Consider the following 17,462-nt stretch of genomic DNA (forward strand, 5'->3'; position numbering starts at 1 on the left):
AGCAAGCCTGACCGTGCAGGCAGAGCCAGCCCATGTGGAAGCCCAGAGCAGTGATCGTGGGATCTTCCACTCTTTTTATTTTCTTGTTCTTGCCACAACCTGTCATGAGACCAAGAAAACTTGTTTTGAAAACGCTTGGCAGCCAAAACAACCTGTTCTCCTCCCTGGGCGAGGGGGTTCGTGCTCTCTGACCACGTGTGTCCTGTTCCAGGCCACACCAGCTGCCAACTGGAAAAAGTGAACTTGCTGTTTTCTTCTCACATTGTTCACAGACAAGTGCCAGTGGCTTTCCAGTTCCTGTTTCCCTCTTTTCCCAGCCCTTTGCCAGACACTTGAAGATTGTGCTGAGGCTAGCTGATCAATGCACGTGAACAACAAACACTCGCGAGGCTGGAACCCGCGGTGACGTCTCCACGAGCCAAGCTTGTCGTGGCGGTTGTCCCTCCCAGTCCCATTACACTGCAAGCTGGAGAGGAGTTTTTCACCTGAGGTTTTCCCCTGGCTCCCTGGTGAAATGTCTTAGTCAAAATCTCCAGTTACCCAAGTGGCCGTGTTTGCCTCTGCATTGGTGGCTCTCACACCTGCAGCTGGACCTCTGTTCCTGTCCCCAAGCGGCGCCAGTCAGGCCCCGGTGTTGAGCGGACAACCAGATGGCCCTGTGACAGTGAAGGAGTCATTTCACCGCTCGTCCTCTGCACGCCAAGAGGTGGGACTGGGTAAGGGCTTGGCAAACGACAGCTGGAGGCCAAAGTTAGCCAGCTGCCTGTTTTTATAAATAAAGTTTTATTAGCACACAGCCATACCCATTCATTTTCATATTGTCTATGACTGTTACGTCTGTAAGTGCAGAGTTGACACTTGGGGCGGAGACTCTGGCCTGCAAGGCCTGCAAGGCTGGACTAATGATCTCTGGGGGTTCAAATCCAGTATTCTGTGCCTCTGTACTGTAGCAGGTCCTCTCCAGCCAGAGCCCCTGAAGAAGCAGTAAGGGGCCTCCTTCTCCCCTGTGGTACCAGCAGTACAAAATGTGCTTCGAGATTGCAGAGGGTGGCAGCCCGGCAGCTTCACAGAGTTTATTTTGCTGTGTGCCTGTGTTTGTTTATGGGTCTGAGGGCTCAGGCACCCAGGGTGTCTACTAGTTTTGGAAAAGAGGTTCCCACCTGTGTAGGGCTGACTGTATTCAGTGGCCTGGTGCAAAGTGGGCCACCCCTGTGGACCCATAAGCTTGAGAATGCTTATTCAAGTACTGTTTGTCCACATGATAGACACGTCCGGAAAAGGAACCCAGTGCTGTCCTCAGGAATCTGTCTGGCTTCCTAAACGCCACCGTACCCACATCAGTCTGTGTTTGCCCTAGTTTCCAAGGCTGAGCAATGGAGTAGGAAAGACAACTGTAAGGGCCTGTGGTAAGGACGCAGGCATGAGTTCTGAGGATGCCTTCAAAAATGTAAACTAGAAAGGAACTAACTTTTTCTCCATCTTCCCCAAAGCCAAGCCAAACAAGGTTGTGAGTTTTAGAGTTTGCATCCCAGTGACGTTGTCTGTTCCCCTGTTTGGCACCAGATGCCGAATGCAGATCCCGAAACAAAATCGCAGGATCCTCTTTGTGCAAGCTGAAAAAGGTGCCCCCTTTGGGTTGGCGCAGTGTTTGACGACAGTTTGGAGTAAAGAAAAAGCTGCGCCTTCTCTGGGCGTAGATCCCTGGGCTCACAGCTCTGCAAGCCTGCATTTCAGCCCCTACTTTTCTCTTGGTACCTGTTCCCTTGGTCTGATGCCTTTGTGCAGGACACAAGCTGCCCTCCCCAGTGCAGTGGCCCCTCCTCATACCTGGGCTGCTCTTAGGGACCTTGCTGGCCAGCAAGAGGTTAACTCTACTTGGCCTTGATCTTTGAGATCACAGCAGCCTGGGCTGGCCCTGGCCCCCTGCAGTGCCAGGATGGCAGTGAGGCTCAGACCTGAGGATGGTGCCTGTGCCTTGCCCCTGAGGGCAGAGGCTGCTCCTCTTGTCAGAGCCGCTGTAGACCCTGGGCTAGCTCAGGGGCTGGTTTTGGAGAACCTAAGCCCTGGCTCTTCCTTCCCAACTTCTGACCTAAAATGAGCTCCACTTAAGGAGTCCACATGATTTCGCACACAGTTTTCCCTCAGAGGCAACATACTAGCAGCACATAGAAGTGTGCCTAGAGGCCCAGAGTAGACAGGTTGGTGGTCCAGGGGACTGACCTCACTCCCAGGGCACTGGGTTACTGGCTGCACAGTGTGCACAGTGGCGAGAACCTGCCGGGACACCGTCCTGTGCAGGTCATTGTCCACGTGGTTTTAGAGAAGGCTCTGATGCATTCCCCTGGTGCTGCTGCATGGCGACCAGATCTGACCTCACCCTCCATTCACACCGGAGAGAATGTTGGTGCAAGCCTTGTGGACAGACTTTGAAAGATCCTTCCCACCTTTTTCATTCTGCATCCATCAGTGGCTCCCAGCTGTTTAGAGGCCAGAGTAGGAAGAAAGAGCAGCCAAAAGCTCACAGTAGCCATAGACCTGATGGCTACTTCCTGTTACATTTCTCAGTTCTAAAAAGTACTGGGCTGGGGGGAGGAGGGGCAGTATTGTGGTGCAGCAGGTTAAACCACGGCCTGCAACACCAGCATCCCATGTGGGTGCCAGTTTGTGTCCGGCTGTTCCCCTTCTGATCCAGCTCCCTGCTATGGCCTGGGAAAGCAGTGAGGAGGATGGCCCAAGTCCTTGGGCCCCTGCACCCACGTGGGAGTTTAAGGCATCTGGTTTCAGCCTGGCCCAGCCCTGGCTTTTGTGGCCATTTAAGGAGTGAACTAGCAGATGGAAGATCCCACTCGCTCGCTCGCGCTCTCTCTCTCTCTCTCTCTCTCTCTCTCTCTGCCTCTGCCTTTCAAATACATAAATCATAAAAAAAAAGTCTTGAGAACAAGGAGGAATGCAGTTCCTCACTGTCTTGAGCCCTGAAAATGGGCTGCGCGTTGTGCTAAGGAACGGCTGGGTCCTGTGGACGCAGCACTTCCCCTCTGTGGCCTGGGAAGATGGGAACTCGGGCTTCTTCCAGGCCCACGGGCAGTGCATGATGGATGCAGGGTGCATTCATTCTCTCTGACTCCAAGACGCACGTTCTCCCTGCTGAGCGTGGCAGAGCAGGACTGCGGGCCTTTGCGCAGGAACGGCACGAGGCGCTTCCGTCGTCGTCTTCTGCTGAGACTCTCTCAAATCAATGAGCGTGGCCAAAGCCAATTCAAGTGATCACCCCTGCTTCCAGGCCAGGAAGTAGCAATCGCGTGAAATCAAGCACCGTGAGGCTGCGTCACCACCACACCTTGTGTTCATGTGGGCGCAGGTTGTAGGAAACACCTGCTTTCACGCATGCGTGGAATCATGTTCACCACGAACGAGAAAAATCTCACTCAAACAAGGAGCTCTGGACGGAGGCAGGACAGGTGTCTTTTGAAGCACAGAGCAAATCAGCAAAGACCCAGAAATCACTCAAGGGAGTTGGTTTTCCCACAAGATCTAGGTTTTGAAAATGAACTCAGCAAACGATTTCATTTGGCTCTCTGCCCCCCCTCCCAGTCTTGATGCCTCCCTTGCCTGTGACTTCTCGGGAGGGAGATGACCTCGCGTTCCATGTCCTTGTGTCGGTTCCCACTCAGCGTGGATGTAGCATTGTCTCAGGTTTAGCACCAAATATTTATTCTGATAAAATAAGGGAGAAAAAAAAAAAAACAGAAGAAGAAAGAAAGAATATAAACAAAAAATGTAAAGTTACCACTGCTTGGCTTGGTTTCCAAACACCAGTCCCTGTAATTGACTTAAGAATAGATTCTCAGAAAGAACACTGACTCGGTAAGTCGGTCATTCAACAGAAAACGCAGGTACTTCTGTGTGGCTGAGATGCAGCCGCGAGCAGATGAACTCCGAAGTCTGCAGAGTTGCTGCCATCCGGGCAGGGGACTGGCTCATCTACAGTGCTGCAGTTAGAGCTGGACAGAGACAGTGTCAGAGCCGGCCACACCCAGCACTCAAGAGGGCTGCCTGGCCTTGGGGCCCAGAGCCTACAGTGTCCCTGGCTTCCCCCACCACTCCTTTCATGAGGCCTCGCTGAGCCATGGTGCTGGATGAGCCACCAAGCTGCACCCAAGGGTGGCCACAGAAGTAGACTAGCGACACCAGCCAGCACCCCCCAGCTTCTGTAGGGTTGCTTTGCTCCAGAGGGTAGAAGAAGGACCATGGGGGGAGCTTCAGGGGACGGATTTCAGCTCAGGAGAAGGAAGAACACGGTCGCTGTTGGCCGAGCCTGTAAGTGCTCATCCACTCCCGCTCGGCGGTCAGGAGGACCGCCCTCAGAAGTGGCTCGGACCCGGTCCTGAGATCCCTTCCACCTGTGAGCTGCTGTTGATGAGCAGCAAGGGGCACTGCAGTTCACGCCCTAGAGCTTCAGACGGGACCAAGAGTGGGGCCCTGGGGTGGCAGCAGTAGACACCATGAGGGCCTGAGCTGAGGCCAGGCCTTGAGGGGTGTAGGCTTTGGGTGAGTGGGAAGGCCCCCATGTGTTGCACGGTCCAGGAAAGTACCTTTACCTGCAAAGCCAAGGGGCTCCGACTGAGCTGGCTCAAAGACCTGCAAAGGGGAGTTAATTACTGTTTGTGGTACACTTTAAGATCCCCGGATGAAAGGCCTTGTATAAATGCAAATTATTATTATTGTCATTAAAGGTGCTAGACGTCTGGCCTGCAGGATAATGTAGATAATGCTGTGGCACAGCTCTAAGAAGAAAGTTTGCTCAAGAGCCATAAGAAGGAGCAGCTCAGGACGGGCTGGGCCCTTGACCGTGAGCCCAGAGCACCCAGCTCCCTTCCAGGGTTTGCATGCAGTCCCTGTGTCTACGTCTCCTGAGGGTCAGGGCTCTGCTCGGCAGCTCTCCTGTAGCCCTGCAGGAGCCAGCCCCCTGCCAGCACGGGAGCTGTCCGTGAGTGTGTGGTGCTTCTGGGTGGGTCTGGAGGGTGGGAGGAAGAGGACCAGGATGGGGACCAGCTGTCCTTCGAGGGGTCCTGAGTCAGATCTGGAGATGGGGAGATAGAACCCTCAGACCTGTGCAGTGCCTCTGATGAGGCTCGTTAGGCTCTCGAGGGAACCCCTGTAGCAAAGCACAAGGACAGGTCATTTATTAAATTACTGCTTCCACTGGAGTCCCAGACTAAAGAGGTTGGATTGACACCAAAGCAGTAATAATAACCATCACCATCATCATAGATAATGGTACGTCAGGCCCACAGTGGCCTCAGCAGCCATGCCTCCGCTTCACAGAGGCAGCCTCTGGGGCGTCTCCGGGCCGGTCATGTCAGGGTACCAGTGCCTCCAGAGTGTTAGTTCTCAGCAGCCTTTGTGAGGGTAAGATGCCAGACCATGTCTGTGTTGAAGGAACCCTGGGACTCATAATTTAGAGAACTTTGATGTTACCTCCCAGCTCGCCTGGATGGACTGCCTGTGGACTTCTTGTCCTTTGTTTTTCATCTCCCAGGCCCTCGGAGTAGCCCTCACTCTTCATCAGGGTGCACTAGCAAGCAGGAGGGAGGTCAAGTTCAACACTCTTGTCCCTGGTTATCTCACTCACAATCCCCCTGCAAAGCCACCCACTGTAGGTCCCTCTGTGAGAGCTGATGGAGCTAGCGAATCCCTCTGCACGCACAAAGCTGCAGGAGAGAGGGCCGTGAAGGAGGTTCTGTCAGGGCAAACGTAGGCAGTGAGTTGTTCTCGCAGGTCGTTCCTGGCTGTTGGCAATTGCAGTGAAATTGTAAGTGGAGGAGACTCAGATGCAGCTAGAGTGCTGTTCGGGGGCGGAGGGGGGAGACCACCGAGTCCAGAGAGTTTAGAAATCATCTCTCACACGCCTCGCGTGGATGAGGAAGCGGAAGAGTGATTCATTACCTGCGGCGCAGCCCGTGGTGGGCCCAGTGCTCCCGGCTCAGTTGCTAACACTCTTTCCACTGGAAGTCACAGTGGCATGGAAAACACGTGCCCTGTGGAGTCAGGCGGCTCGGGATCCGTGAGGAGCTGTGCCACCTGGTAGCCGCGTGATCGTAGGGAAGTTACATTGCAACTCTGAGTCGTCATTTGCTCATTGGCAAAAAAGTAGAGAGACCCCCCACCCACCCACACACACAGTAGCAGGCCTGTGAGGAGGAGCACATGTACAGTCAGGTGGCTGCGCACAAGTCACAGGGTGTGTAGCGTGCAGTGGGCACCTCCCTGACCTGACGCTTACAGCTTCTTGGCTTTCCCGCACAGCCCACCCCCCGTGTCTATCTTACATCCTAACTCAGTATGCCAGTGTGGTACACAACGGGAACCACAAAGTCACAAAGTGAGACGTGCCCTCGTGCCATGGATACACTCTGGTTTTATTCCTCTGTATGTTCATGCCGGCCAGGGTGCACCAAATGCATTTCACAACCCACTAATGGGTTGCGGCCTACTGTTTGAACAAGCCTGCTTTATGTCATGTGTGGGTGCTGTGGGTGCTGTGGGTGCTCTTCCCTCCCTCCCCTCTCTGTGAGTGGCACCCGGGGCCACGTGCTGTTGACAGTACGGGCAGCACCCTGGGCTGGTGCAGAGTGGAGCAAGCCCTGTGGACTCGCAGAGTAGATGAGGCTCCTTCTTCTGCCCTTCTGCCCCAACCTCTCTGGTGCACCTGTCATGATCGGGGAGCCCCAGAAGGCCTCTGCCCCACACTGGTCTGTGTGGAACCCCACACACCTCACCCCAGCAGAGCCCTGTTGGGAGAATCGCCCCTTCACCAAAGACCCCCGTCCCTAGAAGGCTGTCGCCCCACAGCAGAGAGGCTGCACCCGGGCATCCTAGGCTGTTGAATGGTCACTTCTTCTGCGTCTGGGGACAGTATGTCAGCTGTGTGGCAAAACAGCGAGGGTGTAAAGAGGAGCAGCCATGGCCATCTTGCTGCTCCTCCAGATCTTCCAGAGAGATCAGCCAGGAGGGCAAAGACCCAGAGTGCTGGGGTGACTCAAAGACATGCCCAGCAGCCGGCAGGCAGCACCCAGGCAGCCGGGAGAGACGTGGGCTGTGGCCCCGGGCGCTGAGGCCTAGGCAGGGAAGCCAGACCTGCCACAGGCAAGCGGAGAGGCTCGATGGGGAGTGTTCCATTCCCAGAGAGCTGCCCTCCTGAGAGTTCTCTCTGTCCTTTCCAGTGGAGGCTGAACCTGGCCATGCTGAGCGGGAGCCTCGAGGCCCAGTCCCAGCCGGAGCACGACTGGGGGCTGACCCCACACTGGCCAGGACCCACACTCCACACTGTCTGCCGTGCTGGCACCCTCAGCACTTCCCCTATGAGGACCAGCCTTTGTGGGTTTTCCCCTTTTTCTGGCTAAGAAGTAGACAGCGATCTGTGACCTTGGTGATTCACCGCTGTCAGACAGGCGGCCAGCAGGTGGCTAGAACTGCGGTGCGATCCCCGCCCCCTTTGTGGGCGTCCACCTGGCCCTGGCCCTTGTCACACCATGGCCTCTGCTGAGCCCCTGCTCATACAGCCCTGGGCAGAGCAAGCAAAGGAGCTGCCGTCTGGACACAGCAGGCAGATGCAGAGAGCAGTGGCAGTGCCTTAGCCCCCACATCCTCTGCCAGGCCCCGGCCCCGGCCCCGGCCTGGCCAGGTGCACTGCGGCTTCCCAGCCTTTCTCAGTGGTCATGGGGTCGTACTGCCATCCTAGCCTCTCATCAGGTAGGTTAGGATGGAGACCACATCAGCCCCAGCCCCGGCCCCGGCCCCTGCCTGGCCAGGTGCACTGCGGCTTCCCAGCCTTTCTCAGCGGTCGTGGGGTCGCACTGCCATCCTAGCCTCTCATCAGGTAGGTTAGGATGGAGACGGCATCAGCCTGTGGGGCAGAGTTGGGGAGGCTGACTCACTCTCTCCCTTCAGGCGCCGTCCACTTATCTGTGCTCCGGACTGGCCTTCACCTGCTCTGGGCCCTGAGGGACTGAGCGCTGGGGGCAGTGAAGATGAACCGGCTCCACTTCTGCCCTGAGGGGCTTGCAGGGGCCTGTGCTACCACGAAGTCAGGGATCAGGACAGGGTAGCTTCTCCAGCCTGCGGATTCCCCTTCTCGGTAATGACTGGACTGCATCACCTCTGGGCTTCCCTCTGTTACAAAACCCTGCCATCCTAAAGTCCATCTCTATTGAGAAATACAGCTGGGGGTCGGGCGCGAGCTGTGCTGGAAGCTGCGGGTACCCAGATGGATGGGTGTGAACAGTGGGTCTTACCCTCAGGGAGCTTACAGTCAGTGTGGGAGGTAGTAGATGAGAGAGAGGGGTGGGGGTGGGGGAAGCCAGCCCCGTGGCCCGGGAGTCTCTGGACCTGATAGGAGCGCTGTGTCCCTCCCCCTCGCCCTCTTCATACCCTACACCAGGAGATGCCCAGGCAGGAGAGGCGCCTGCACCCCTGGGGGCCGGTTCCTCACCCTTGTGGTGACAGAAACCTGCTGCAAGCCTCTGTAGTCCCTCAAGGACCGAGCCAAGCTCCAGGAGGCCTCCCCCGAAGGCTTCTGCAGGAGAGCGCACCCTAGGTAGTCGGGATGGCTTTTGTAAGCGTTAAAAATACCCCGTGATTCAGCCAGAGCAGATTCCCCCCAGTGCTTTCTGCTGTCCGGAGATGGGCTGCAGTCGATTATTGTTGAAGTCCTCTCTGCAAACAGCATTTGATTTCATTTAATTCAGCATCTAGTGCAGCAGTCAGCCTTTCTCACGGGCGAGGAGGCCGAGCTGTGTGAGGCAGAGTCTAGACACCAATCTCAACATCACGAGCCCAAGGCCAGGGTGGGGGGTGGCAGGCGGGTCGACCAGCTGCGGCCGTGTGATACTGCGCTCCCCCGTGCCCTCACGCCTTCACAGTGTGTGGGTGTTCTCATTTTACAGTCGGGTCCCCGGCAGGCAGACCAGGCCTCAGCACAACTGTGTGTGCAAACCAGCTACAGCCACTTGTTTGTTCCTGAAGCCCGCACCAGAGAGCCAGGCTGCCGTCGCCTGGGGCGTGACCACAAAACAGGCCCTGTGCGTGCCAGCCACTTGCTCACCCAGGCAAGGGGTGGAGCGGCCATCATCTTGGGGGCCTTTGCAGGGTGTCGGGTGAAGGGCACTGACTCAGAGCCAGGTCTCTTAGTAGAGATGCTGTTGTGAGGATGACCCTTTGACACGAGGAGAGTGACCCCCAGTGAGTCAGTGGCGGTTCGGGACAATGAGGACAAGGCGAGACCACGAGGCATGATTAGCGGGACGTCTTCCACTATTTACAGGGCTGCTTTGATTTTCAGACCACAATCAGTTTTCATGTGACTGATTAAAAACATGTGCCAGTTGAAGTCATGGCTGCAGAAGAAAACTCAGAGAAGCAGTGGGACTGAAACGCCTGGAACTTGCCTCCATTTGCAGAACTGACCTCCGGCTTGATTTATGTGTCCTTGATTTCCTGACCAGGAGGGCTGTGTCCCTGAACCGCATCTCCACCCCACCACCACGTTGGCCTGACTCTAGCAAACATCATCAGGCTCATCTTACAGTTGCCCAAAGAAATGCATTTGGGATTCCAGAACTCAAGTCCTGTTTTGGAAGAAGGCAGTTGTTGAGGCTCTTGCAAAACCAAAAGGCCTGAGAGAAGGAGGCAAAAAGCAACAAGACCCAGGGCCGCCTCCATGTGGCTGTGCCCTCTTGGTGCTGGGCCTGGGGGACACTGGTTAGGGTTCTGAAGTGAACTTGGTCAGCTCCCAATTTCTTACCTGCCACATGGGGAGCTGGACCCCACCCCCACTGTGGTGTTGTGAGTACCCACTTTGCAAAGCCTAGCCTGTGTGATGTGGTCCCTCCCTCTCGCCAGAGTCCCCAGCCTCTCTGGGCTGTCTGGTCTGTTTTCCCTTTCACTATTTTTAAGCCACATTGATCAGATTGTCAGATAGCACTTCCATGGGTTTTTTTCCTTTTGAAAGGATCTGTGGGATCCATAAAAGAGCCCTAATTCCAGAAGGGAAGCCCCTTTTGAGGAGGCCTCGTCCCTGTGGGCCTCCATCAAGGCCTCCAGGCGTCTCCCTGGCGGCTCTGTGTCTTAACTCTGTTCACTGCCCCAAACCCATCGATGATGGAACTTTCTAGGCACTGTTTCCCCTGACAGTTTATTCGGTGCTCACTGGTCCTCTTTCCAGTGGGAGGGCAGAGGACAGAGGAAGGCTGAGAACGGACCCTCCCACCCTCCCCAGAATGGCCTGTGGCCCCACAGATCTGCTCAGAGCACTGTGGTGTGCCCCTCACCCTGCTGCCTCATGTGTGAACAACTCCCCCGATACCGACAATGGTGATGGCGGCCACCACGACCTCCTCCTGAGATCCACTGTGTGCCCAGCCCCAGACCTGGTGCTTCGTGGGCATTCCTCCTGCCTGCCTCCTCCCCCTCCCTGGGGTAAGCACCCATGTTCCAGGGTAGCAGGTGGAGAATCAAGACAGGTCACAGGGTGACATCTCAGGCCACAGCTGAGTGGCACTTCGAGGTGATCAAGTTCAAATCCTGCTGTTCCACGTGAGGACGCTGAGTCCCAGGTCCAGATGACAGGAACTGGGCCTGGACTAGAACCTGTGTCTGCTGCCTGTGGTTCAGTCATCTGCTCCCACCACAGCCTCCCCTTTATAACTTGTGGTGTCCTGGACAGACCAGGCCAACTGACAGTGTTCTGATTGTAGGCAGCCACACCCATGTAATTCTTTTTTTTTTTTTTTTTTTTTTCCTTTTTTTTGAGAGGTAGAGAGAGTGAGAGTGCTGCTGTCATTGATCACTCCCCAAATGCCCACAACAGCTGAGACTGGGCTGAACCGAGCAGGGAGCCAGGAGGAACAAACCCACTTACTTGCACCATCACTGCTGCTGCCTCCTGGGGTCTGCATTGGCAGAAAGCTGGATCAGGAGCCAGAGTGAAGCACCAAACCCAAGTACTCTGCTGGGGGACGGGGGCATCCTAACCAGCAGCCCCTGAGCCATATGATTCTTACATAGCCCGCTAGCCAACAGCCACAGCCACCTCCCTCACCAAGCCTTTGACCAAAACTGCACAAGCAGCGCACCCAGGGGTTTCAGCAGAAGACAAGCAACGCCCTGGAGGTGCCTCCGGCTGCAGGGTCCATCCGTGGATGCCGCATGCAACTCCGGGCTGAATTCCAAACGACGCACAGTATCCCGATGACTTTGGCTGAGTGTTGGCTCTGAGGGTGGCCATCGCTGTGTCTCCAGCTGGCAGCTCGACATGATAAGTGGGAAGGGAGGGCCCGAGCTGGGGAACTGAGGGCAAGGACCCTAGGACCTCCCTTCCCTCCTGGGCAGTCACAGGTGTCTGTGCAGTCTGCGTCTAGGCTCTGAGCCTCTGTGCCCCTTAGACCCAGCTTGGTCCCCGGGATAATAGTTGACATATGTTGGTCAGCTGTTAAGCCAGGGACCATGCCAAGTGCTTCCTTGGACCATGTCATTTAAATTATTCCCATTGTATAGACGAAGAGAAAGGCTAAAGTCAGTTACCCAAGTGCCTTGGACTCTACACTCCGCTCCCCATCCTTCCTGGCCTTAGAGATGCGCAGGCTCAGCTTCCTGCTTCGCAAGGGAGAGGACTCGGCCCTGGGCCCAAGGTCTGGAAATGTAAATCCATGGAGCACTCCTGTCCCCTGACTGCGGGTGCAGCGACTGCCTGCTTGCCTGCGCCTGCCAGGAGCTGAGGTCCAGGCCGGCACCACTGTGCGCTCAGTCTGTGCAGGACCCACCCAGGCTTGGCCTAGGCCCTGATCTTTGCGTTTTATTCTCCTACCTGAGATACCTGCACTGAACTGAGCTGACTGAACCCTGTCCGAGGAACCGAGGTCAGTGAAGAGTCAGAGACGTTTTGTCCTGAGGCGCATGGAGCTCGAAATTGGCCTAAAAATAAATTCTCCCGTGTGGGTGCAATGAGCTTGGCTGACGCCAGACCGCTCCTGCAGGCCCCACGAGGCCAGCTAACGGAGAAGCGAGGAGCCCGCCCCCCAACACTCAAAGCACTGTGTCTTTGGGTCAGAGATTTTTTTTCAAAAATGACTGACAGATAACGAGTGCCCTGAGCAAGCTGTTCCCAGACAGCTCTCCACTGTCTCTGATAAAAAGTTGAAATAAAGAAAACTGCTTTTTAAAAAAAATCCATACATGGGTGAGAGCCAGTTGTCACCCTCCCTGCCTGCGCTGACTTCATGCGTTGAGAAGCACTTGCGGCACACAGCTGGGAGCGTCGTGCCTTTAAATAGCCCTCGCCACGCTCGCCGGTGACAGCAGGCAGTTTGCCCTGGCAGGGAAAGCCTGGGCACGATGGGAACTTCAGAACTTTCTGCAGGAAGAGTTGCCTTTAAAGCCTGCTCCCTCCTGCGTGCCAGGACCTCGTACTGTTGCAGCTCCTTCCTCCCAGAGTTTCCCAGCAAATCCTAGCTGGTGCGATTAGCTTCAGGGCCCACATTACTCCTGGCCTGGGGGGTGGTGCTGGTGGAGAGGGCCCCTCCCCTGGCCCCTGCCCTGGCTGTGTGCACCAGCAGCCGGCCCCACTCAGCAGGCACTGTTGGGCCCACTTGTAGATTGCCTGCAGCCTCTCTTCCTCACCTCTGCTGTGGTGGCCTGCAGGTCTCTGTAAAGCCAGGGCAGCAAACTGTCCACCTCTGACCTTCCCAAGGAGGGCCACAGTGGGAGGAAACAGGACACATTGCCCTGTGCCGGCGTCACTCAGGGTAGGCTTCTCACCCCTACTCACAGACACCCCGCCCAGCCTCACTTTAGATCCAGGACCGCCCTCTCTGCGCCTCACAGTCCCCCTTGTGCTCAAAGGCCAGGGGCAGCCTGGTGCGATCGTGGGTCAGGGCCGTGAAATCTGAAGTGTCAGGGACGGGGACCTTCTCTCACTCATTCATGGCAGAGGTTGAAGTTTGAGAACAGACTAAAGGAGGGCTTTGAACCTGAACATAGATGAAGCCTGGCTGGAGCCGGTGGGCTAAGTGGGGAAGGGGCGGAGCAAGGCGGGTCAGGACTTGGACTCTGCAGGATGGGCTAAAGCGGTCTGTGGCATCCCCCAGCTGTGTGTGACATGTGCGTGGTGGGGGGTGGGTCTCGTCTGTGGTGTCTCTAGGGGCGGGCTCCTTAGCTTCATAGCCTCTCAAAAGGCTGCGCCATCCCAAGAAACCTAATGGAGAGAAAGAACGCGTGTCTGCAGTGACTCCGCACCAGGTAGTGGGAGTCGCTGTGTGCCAGGCTGAGTTCGGGGAGCATCGGGCTCGGAGGCGCCAGAGCCCCGTGCTCCGAGAGACCCAGTGGTGCTGCTACAGGGAGGGAAAGGAGGGGCTGCAGACCTGGGGAGTGCTCGGCTCTCGGCCATGCAAGCCTGAGAGTAGCCATGACCTTGACCTTGCCATGCATGAGGGGAAAGGAAGGCAGAGAGGAAGCGAAGATTGCCTCTGGGAGTGGGCAAGAGAGAGATCGGAGGCCCGTGGCGGTGATGTCACAGCAGCCACAGGGAAAGATGCTTCTGGACAGAGGAGCCCACGTCTAAATGCTGCCGAGAGGCTGGGGCGGAGAAGGAGCTGGCGCGTTCCAAGTGGCCCCTTGGAAAGAGGGTCGCAGGTGACTTGGCTGGGCCAGGGGGAACAGTCAGGTGCCGGCAGTCATTGTGTGCGCTCTGGGCTATGTGGGGTCTTCACGCTGTGGTTGGAGCTACCATGGCCCACCGTGTTTTTCCGTTCTCTGCTGACAGGTGGGTTGTGTGTCATCACTCTTCATGGCTTTGGCAAGTCTGCCTCCTGCCCGGAGGTTGGCCCCATCCACTTGTAACCTCCTGGGAGCCAGAGCCTATTAGTCCCATATCCTAAGTAAAACAGACATGGGAGGCTCTCCCTGGGCGCGGTGCTGATTGGCGGCCCTTCCTGGTTCTTGTCACTGTTGTGGGGAGGGGAATTGCTTGGTGAGCCACTTCTGCATACACGGGCCTGATATGATTGCATGGGAGTTGGAGTGCAGGCACCAGGAGGCCAGCGTGGGCCACCGAGGGCTGGGTGCCCACCCGCTGCCTCCACCACTTGGGACCTCACCCTCTGTTCTGGCAGGACATCAGTGCCTGCTCACAGCAGGCCCTGCTCCTGCTGCCTCCTCTGCCTTCGATGCCCACTCCCTACCTCCTCCCGGACTGCCGCATCACTGTCCACGGTGCCTCTCCCACCTGACTGGTGTCGCTTGTGTGGCTCCGTGTCCTCTAATTTGGGACCTCCTGCATGGCAGGTGCCACAGCTGGGTCACCTCCCCAGCTTGGCACCTGCTTGTCCTACAAGGAATGTGGCCCTGCTTCTACAGATTAGGGACCCAAGTGTCACAAAGGCCACCTGGTCTGCCCCAGATCCCACAGACTGGCAGGAAGCTTCTCTTAATACCCAACCTGGCTTTTGTTCCCACGGACCAGGCTGCAGGTCTGGAAACAAATGGAGACTCTGAACCAGTTAGGAATCCCCGTCAGACCCTCCCTGCCTGGGTGAAGGCAAAAGTCCAACTGCATGAAAAGGCAGCCGCCAGTGCCAGAGTTCAGGTCACCGAAACCGCAGGCGCGTCCCTGGGTCACTGTCTTGCAGCTTGCATCTGGCCCTGGTCCTGGTCCTGGTCCTGGTCCTGAGAGGGCAGCAGGACCCGAGTCGGGCGCCCAGTGGCAGCTGGCAGCCGGGAAGCTCTGCCCACCTGCACGTCAGCTATCTGGGAGAGCTGCAACGCAGTGAGCTGTGTGTCCCTCCCCTGGAAAAGTCCAGAGGCCTTGGCCTCAGCAGAGAAGGGAAATCCACCCCAGGATGCGTGAACAGGCAGTCCCAGCTGCGCCGTGTTAGCGCGAAGGCTCTGCATGGCGCGTTCTGTGGAGCGGTCTGTGCTAACTGCATTTTTTCTGCCTCTTCTTTCCCACCAGGGCTTATTTCAAAACCTTCGTCCCTCAGTTCCAGGAGGCAGCATTCGCCAATGGAAAGCTCTAGGAAACACCAGTCTGGAGAGGCGGCCAGCCAGACTGCTGTGTCCACACGCGTGTCAGCACATATGGCCACTCCCTGGGAGCCTCTGGGAATGTCTTCACGCAGCATTGTGCTCGCGCAGCAGCTTTGCGCACCCCAGACAGCCCCACTCCACTGGACCCGCCCTCGAGCCGGCTGGCGACAACCTGAGCCCTGAGCCCCTCACTCGGGTTGCTCCCCCTTCCTTTCCTTCCTTCTGTTTCTTTTTTGGAAGAAATAAACTCACAAATCACAGTGCAGTCCTGTTCCAGGGAGAGTAGGACGTCACCGGTGCACACACCCTTGTCCTAGCCTGTGTCTCTAAAACTAATTGAAGTTCAGGATTAAACACCCCTTGGCTTTGTATTTTCCCAGAAGCAGTGTCATGCCCGTGTGTGTGAGTGGGAGAGAGAGAGGGAGAGGAAGAGGGAGGCACCCCAACATCTCCCACTCAGTGCGGTCCTCTGGGAACAGGAGCTGCCCGACGGAAGCCGCCCAGCCTACAGGGTCCCGGCCCGCCCCCCAGGCCCGAGGCTGGCGCTCAGGAACCTGCCGCTCCTAGCACCCCGCTCCCTGCAGCGCCCCCCCTGCTCAGCATGCACAGCCCATCCCAACACAGTGGGCAGCGACAGAAGTCTGTGCACCCCGGCAACCCTGTCCTGCCCTCTCTCCCTGTCCCCCTCCGTGGGTGGGAGGAAGAGCCCTCGGGTTGTGCAGCACTGCGCAGGTGCTACCTGGCAGCCGAGGGGGGGTCACAGCCTACCCCCATGTGCCTCGAGAGTGGGCTCAGGCCTGGCCATTCTGCGGCCGGGATGGGAGCCAGGGGAGAGACTGTGCGCACTGAAATGTTCAGAGCTGAAGGGGCCTCCGAAGTCACCTCCTGTCGCCCCCATACAGAGGGGAACCAGGGCCCAGGAAGCGCTCTCAGCAGACGAGCTGAGGGCGTGGCCTCCTCCTGCCGCCACACAGCAGCCCTGAGCCTCTGCACCAGCCGGGCCCTCCACAGCTGGTCCGTGGGGTTAGCACGGCCTGGAAGGCAGGCCGGCCCCACTTCAGTGCCCGCTGGGTCGCATACACACCACCGCCTGTCCCAAGGTGAGGCCACAGCCCTCCCACCTGGCCCGCACAGCCCAGGGGGCCTCTCCCTCCTGCCCTCAGTTCTGCTGCTGGCTCCCGGAGTCCGCTTTTACCACAGGAGTCTGAAAGGGAGGCACATCTGGGCCTGGTGGGTACCCGGGGTGATGTGCAAGGAGCCTTCACGGGGGGTCCAGGAAGAGCGGGAGAGCTGCCCCCTGCTGGGCTGGGCACCAGGCAGCCGCTCCGGCCCCTGCTCTGAAACCTTGGGAATTCCCAGGAAGAAAACAGCCCGGAGTCCCACGTCCACGTCTCCCTCTGCCTCGTGAGTCAGTCCCTCCCTGGCTGTCACTCTGGGCGCAGGGGGCCAGATGGTGGGCTCAGCTCCCGAGAGTCCCAGGAACCTTTTTTAGGAACTCCTGCTTGGGTCCTGCTGAATCAGAGCCTCGCTTCCTGGGGCTTTGCCTCTTGGGTTTTGCTGAAAGTCCCTAGGTGGTTCTGATGCGCAGAGGGTCGTGACCCACCAAGCCCACCGACCACGTGGGTTCTCTGGCCTGCCCAGCTCACGCCCTCAGCAACACAGGGCAGCTGTTTGCCAAGTTCTGCTCCCCGCTGAGCCAGGAGCTGATGGGGCCATGGCTTGCTGCAGACTCACTAGGGTTTCCAGTTCCGGTTCAAGCCAGAGTGGCTGGCGCTGGGGCTGGGATGAGGTCCTACAGCCGTCCAGCAGCGGCAGCGGCCAGTGGCGGGCAGTGTGATCTGTGGGGCTGTCACCCTCCTGGCCCTGCCAACCACAAGGAGTCCACACGTGTTCAGGCCCAGCACGTGTCAACAAAGCAGGCAGTCCCACTGCAGCCCAGCTCCTCCTACGGCCGACTGTGGTGTAAGCCAGGCAGCAGGGCTGCCCCCGAGTCTCGGACCAGAGAGGCTAAATGAATTTCCCGCAATCGCCAGCCAGTTGTGCTGACCCGGCTCCAAGGTCGGGACCCCTTCTCATAGACACCCACAGCGCCCCTGGTCAGATTAAGACCCGTTCTCCTTCCCCAGGGAAGGATGCGGGGCCGTGGTCAGGGTTGTGGGATGGAGGCGGTAGGGCTTTTGAAGGCTTTCGCTCCCACCGAGGGAGGCTTTGGACTGCTTTTCTTAGGGTGAACCAAACAGCAGAAAGTGACGACAGCCACTTCGTGCTTCTAACGCCAGAGACTCAAATACCAGGGTTCGCCTGATTCCACGTCTTCTCCTACAGCAGAAGCCAGTGGCACTTGAACGCAGGCAAAGGTCGCCAGCAGCCCTGGCTAGCCCAGC

The 17,462-nt window shown here is 57.5% G+C and overlaps 1 protein-coding gene across 2 annotated transcripts in view; it reads left to right on the forward strand.

Annotated features, from left to right (window-relative positions):
* Positions 1-15,379, forward strand: part of BABAM2 (BRISC and BRCA1 A complex member 2) — a 531,071-nt gene extending 515,692 nt beyond the window's left edge. For both annotated transcript variants that reach the window (XM_062209180.1, XM_062209178.1), the window contains one exon: positions 15,005-15,379. In XM_062209180.1, coding sequence (XP_062065164.1) covers positions 15,005-15,068 — 64 coding nt within the window. In that variant the 3' untranslated portion in view covers positions 15,069-15,379. The remainder of the gene's footprint in view (positions 1-15,004) is intronic.
* The last annotated feature ends 2,083 nt before the right edge of the window (positions 15,380-17,462 follow it).

The sequence above is a fragment of the Lepus europaeus genome, chromosome 13 (genome assembly GCF_033115175.1).
Source record: "Lepus europaeus isolate LE1 chromosome 13, mLepTim1.pri, whole genome shotgun sequence".
Classification (NCBI taxonomy): Eukaryota; Metazoa; Chordata; class Mammalia; order Lagomorpha; family Leporidae; genus Lepus; species Lepus europaeus.